Source organism: Cannabis sativa, chromosome 1 (genome assembly GCF_029168945.1).
Source record: "Cannabis sativa cultivar Pink pepper isolate KNU-18-1 chromosome 1, ASM2916894v1, whole genome shotgun sequence".
NCBI classification, from domain to species: domain Eukaryota; kingdom Viridiplantae; phylum Streptophyta; class Magnoliopsida; order Rosales; family Cannabaceae; genus Cannabis; species Cannabis sativa.
The window spans coordinates 55,910,608-55,915,887 of record NC_083601.1 but is presented as its reverse complement, the minus strand read 5'-3'; the positions used below and the strand labels follow the sequence as shown (position 1 = coordinate 55,915,887).

Sequence of the window (5,280 nt, the reverse complement as noted above, 5' to 3'; positions counted from 1 at the left end):
TCCCTGATTTTCTTGCTTGTGAATTAGGAATGTATATTAATTTGATTTGGGTTTTAAAATGTAAACATGATATATCCCTAATTTTTCTATTGAAAAATAACATACCTGTACTAGAAATCTTTTTTTTAAAAAAAATTTAAAATATGATAATTAATAATAATTTTAATCTATTAAAAAACGTAATAATAGTTTTAATAATAGGAATAGGATTTTAATCTATTCTGACTTTCTATGACTATGCGTCTTTTATTTTTGTGCAAGTGTTTCTTGACTTGAGACATTTATGCTCATGAGGCAAGTTTTTCAGAAGTGAAGTGAAGGAAGGAGAAAAGGTTATGAGGTAATAATTTTTTTTTAAATGTCAAAAACTTTTTGTTCCATCCTTTAAGAGGGTGTGGATTTTCCAGAACCTAAACGTGCATCCTTTTTATGTATGTGTATACTTAGATATACATATACATATACATACATATATATAGTTACTTATTAGACTAGAAAATCAAGTTTGTTCCAAGTTCTTTATTCCGTAGCTCAATTGGTTAGGATTCAGGGTGGCAGGGGTAGGAGTTGACAATTATGAGATAAGCATAAGTATTTGATCTCACTTAACAATAGTGTGTTGTACCAAGTGCTTAATTGTTTGGTCCGTGACCTGACTTGGTAGTAAACTTTGGCCTCTTTGATTATAATAAGGAAGATAATGCCTATACTTATTCTCTTACTCTGCTGGATGTAAATTTGTGATTGAGTTCATGGTGGTTTTGAGTCTGTCTTATTTTTAGCTCTTGTGTTTGTTAATTTGTTGGAGCATATAATATAAATTTCATGTACTATAGATTACAATCCTGGTCAAAAATGATTGCTTTATAATCGTTTAATAAACTCAATAGTCCAATATCATCAAGATCATCCAACATAAAAAAAAAAAAAAAGAAAAAAACAAAGGAAAGAAAAGAAGAACACTGAAAAGAAAAATCTTATACGAATACCTCTACCTATGATTATAATTGCATCCTATGTAGCCAACATCAGATTTCACATCTATGGGTAAGATATTGGTTATTTATCAATATCTTACCACAATTTTTGCATCGTTTGTCGTGTTTATGATTATTCTTATATTTGTAATATTAACAAAAAAATAAAATGTTTTTGGAGATTTTTCTATAATTATTATGCGGGAGTTGTTTTAAATTTTTAAATAGTTTCTTATATTATTTTTTTTTAAATTTAAAATATGATAATTAATAATAATTTTAATCTATTAAAAAACGTAATAATAGTTTTAATAATAGGAATAGGATTTTAATTAGGAAATATATATAGCCAAAATCCATGTACTTATCGTCATCTCTCATTAATTCTCTCCCACTTTATTTATATAAATATATATATATCCTACAAATTTTCAAAGTTTTATTCTTAAATCTAGATACATATAAATATATATTAGATCGAAATTATACACCCTGATCAATTAAGGGCCATCTAGCAGTTTTACCTGACAAGGATTTGATACATACGGTTGCTTAATTATTAATTATTTTCAAGAAATTGAGGTACATGTGTGTGTTCATCTTTAAGGTTTTGTTTTTTTTTAATAAGATCTTTAAGGTTTTTGTGGTCCGGTTAATTACAATGAATTAATTTAGTATCATTAAATTAATATATATTATATATATTAGAATATAGCTAACATTGAAATTTAATTTGTGAGTTTGCCTTTGATTAAAATTATGAGTATAAAATATGGAGTTTCAAATTTGAATGTTTTCAAATTATCTATTTACCATTTTAATTTAATGAAGAATTTATATTTTCTTTTTACTTTCTCTTTCTTAAATTTTAAATATTTGAATGTTAATTTTTTGATAGAAAACTCAATTTTTAAGAAGATGACAATGTCTCTTACTAAAAAGAAACGAGAAGACAATCACAAGACACCCAGGTATATCCTCGTTATTCTATTTATATACATATATATGCTCAAAATAATAATGCCTTTAATATTCTACTTTCTATTATTTTCTCTATAATTATAAATACTAAATTTTAAAATATTTTTCATACAAGAAAAAAAAAAGTATAGCTAATTTTGATGTATAATATATATTTTATTCTATTTTTTAGATTGGGCTAGATTACCATGCCATCTTCTTGATTTAATTTTGGAAAAATTGGAGTCTTTCAAAGATATTCTACAATTTTATGGTGTGTGTGTTTCATGGAATTCTATAGTAAAACACAATAAAACTAAATGTTTGATGAAGACTTCACACCAAGTTCCCATGCTTATGGTTCCTAATAGAAAACAACATACTTGGGATATGTATGATCCAATGACTAATAAGTTCAAAGAAATATCTAAATTACATATACCTTATGATAAGCGTTTTGGAGGATCATCACAAGGATGGCTAGTAACTGTGAATCGTGATTTCACGGTTACACTATACAAGCCTTACTCTACAGATCATGATAGTGCAATCATCAATCTTCCGTGTTTGTTTCCTCCAGAAGTTGAAGATGGGGATCTTGAAGGATTGGAAGATATGAGAGAATATTGTGATCAACATATTTACAAAGCGACAATCACTGCAGATCCATTAATAAATCCAAATGATTATATGGTTGTGGTCATTTATTTACATTGTTGGAAAATAGCCATTATAAGTCCCGGGAGAGATAATATTTGGAGAAAAATTGATCCAGATGAAGAAATATTTAGTGATATATTGTTCAATAGCAATAAGTTTTATTTTCTTAATCATAATCATGACACTCTTTCATCTTATGATAGTCGTGAGCCATACTGTGGTACAAAAGTAACTTGGAATAATTCTGACAATTGGTTTGGTATCAAGTCTTATATTGTGAAGTCATTTGAGGGAGATATTTTACAAGTGTTAAGACGTTGTGAATGGAAAGATAGTTTGACAATACGACGTACTACAAAAGTAAATATTTTTAAATTGGATTTTGTTGATGGAGGAGTAAAAAGGGTTATAGTTAAAAGTCTAGGAGATGCTGCTCTCTTTCTAGGAGATAACTCTTCAATATATGTGCGTGCATCAAACTTTCTTGGATGTAAATCAAATTGCATCTATTTCAGTCATGACACTGATTTAATCTCATACGGTCCTCAGGGAGTTCCTTGTGATTGTGGCATCTACAATCTCGGAGATAACAGCTATAAAAAATTTACATTATTATTAGATGATGAAGATTCAACAATAATTTCAAAAATGGAGGCCCAACCACCCATATGGATTCAACCTACCTTGAATTTATGATTTATATTTTTTTTATTATTTAATTAATATTGATATTATTGGCACGACTACTATGCAGGGGTCCACCCAAGTATTGGACAGCTTGGGCCATTGCACAAGGCTCCCTCTTTTTTAAGACCTACTTTCTTTTTTTTTTTGTTCTTTTTTTGAAAAAAAGCCTATTTTTCTACTTTTTCGAGAAATTATAGTAAACAGTCCCAATTCATAAGACTATGTTAATAAATGTTCTCATTTCAAAACTTGTAGCAAATGACTCTTTTAAATTATTTATTATGTATATTGTCTTATTCCATATATATAAAAAAAAAATCAATAATTTTTTTTTTCATATTTTTTTTATAATTAGAAGCAAATTACTTAATGATTATAGTATATCTATATTAGTTTTGTTAAAATATTTTTTATTTGAAACTTATGTCGATTTTTTAATTTTTGATGAGCTGTTGTGGGTTGTTGGTATATGGATTTTGTTGTACAATATATTTCTGTTTTATTGTATAGTATATTATCATTCTTAGATGATATTTATTTTTTATTTTGCTATATATAATCGTAGTATATAATTTTATTAGCATAATACAAATATTTTAATGTATGTATATAATTTTATTACTATAGTATATATATGTAATTATTATTTTTATATATTTTAATTGTATGATATATGTTTATTTTAAATAATATTTAGTTAGTTTCTATTTTACTATATACAATGGTGGTATATAATCTTATTGTCATAGTATATATATTTTAATTGTGGTATATAATTTGGTCAGTATAGTATACATATATATATTATTATTATTATTGTTAGTATATATATTTTGATGAATAGTTTATATATTTTTTGTTATACGACATATCATTTTTTTTTAAATAATATTTATATTTTATTTTCTATTGTATTTTTGTCTTGCCACAATTCTTACCACGTTTGTCTTGTTTGTGATTCGATTTTCGGTGTGTTTGTAGGGCTTCAGGGCTTTCAAAATTCATAGACAATTTTTCGCACATTGTACACCGATTTTCTGGTTGATTCTCTGGGGGATTACCTGCATTAAATATATAGAATATTTTATTTAATAATAGTGATCCAAAACTTTCTGTAAAGTATAATTATAGGACTTAACATTATTGAAGAATTGTACAAAAATGTAAGCTTCACACATATATGTACATTAATAATGTATGGAGATTGAAAGGGTTGGAAAATCGCAAAAATACCTATACAAAATTTGAACTAATTATTTAACTATATTTTAGATTGGCATACATGGCCATAGAAGGGAAGTTTATCAGAGCTGTATGTATATTATTAAAAAAAAAAAAAAAGAACAGTTTAATATTTAATAAAAGAGAACTGCCTATCAATGCATAGTAACTTAAATTTGTACAGAATAATGAGATTTTTTTTTGGTTAGGGGGGGTTGTAAACCCCCGTTCATTAAAAACGGCAAAGCCGACTGAGTACAACAATAACTAGGAAGACTTAAACAAATTGAAATAACTGAAAATAAAATTAGACTGGAAAGAAAAAAAAAACAACAAACATACACCTCCACATGAGGGACATAACTAAGATCTTAACCAACATTAATCGGGGGACCATTCACGGACATTTGAAAAGATATTCGCATCCATGGTTCCCAAATCAAGAACGCCAAGTGCACTGACTGAAGCAGCCCATTTTGCTGAGTTGTGTGCCATGAAATTGCAATTCCTATCAATCTTTCTCAGCTTGAAATCATCCAATAACCGGACCGTGCTCTTGAAACGATCTGCCACTCCCTTGATGTCAATATTCTGGTTTGTATTGCAAATGTTAGAGCAATTTGCGACCACCACTTTGTTATCACAGTAGAAAACGACTTTCCCCTTCAAATTCACCCTTGCAAACTCTGCTGCACTAGCCAAAATGGTAGCTTCTGCTAACGTAGGGTTCGTAGTAGAGAACCTCTCCGAGTAGATTGCCACAATTCTGTCCATA

The 5,280-nt window shown here is 27.7% G+C and overlaps 1 protein-coding gene across 1 annotated transcript; it reads left to right on the top strand.

The window, feature by feature from the left end:
• The first annotated feature begins 1,926 nt into the window (after positions 1-1,926).
• Positions 1,927-4,486, top strand: LOC115717699 (uncharacterized). Its single transcript, XM_061108616.1, has one exon. It carries the CDS (start codon positions 2,265-2,267, stop codon positions 3,291-3,293), a length of 1,029 nt encoding a protein of 342 aa, XP_060964599.1. The 5' UTR covers positions 1,927-2,264; the 3' UTR covers positions 3,294-4,486.
• Positions 4,487-5,280: the final 794 nt, after the last annotated feature.

Excerpts from the sequence above, each read along its gene's own strand:
- LOC115717699 (XM_061108616.1), top strand. The coding sequence starts at position 2,265 with ATGAAGACTTCACACCAAGTTCCCATGCTTATGGTTCCTAATAGAAAA.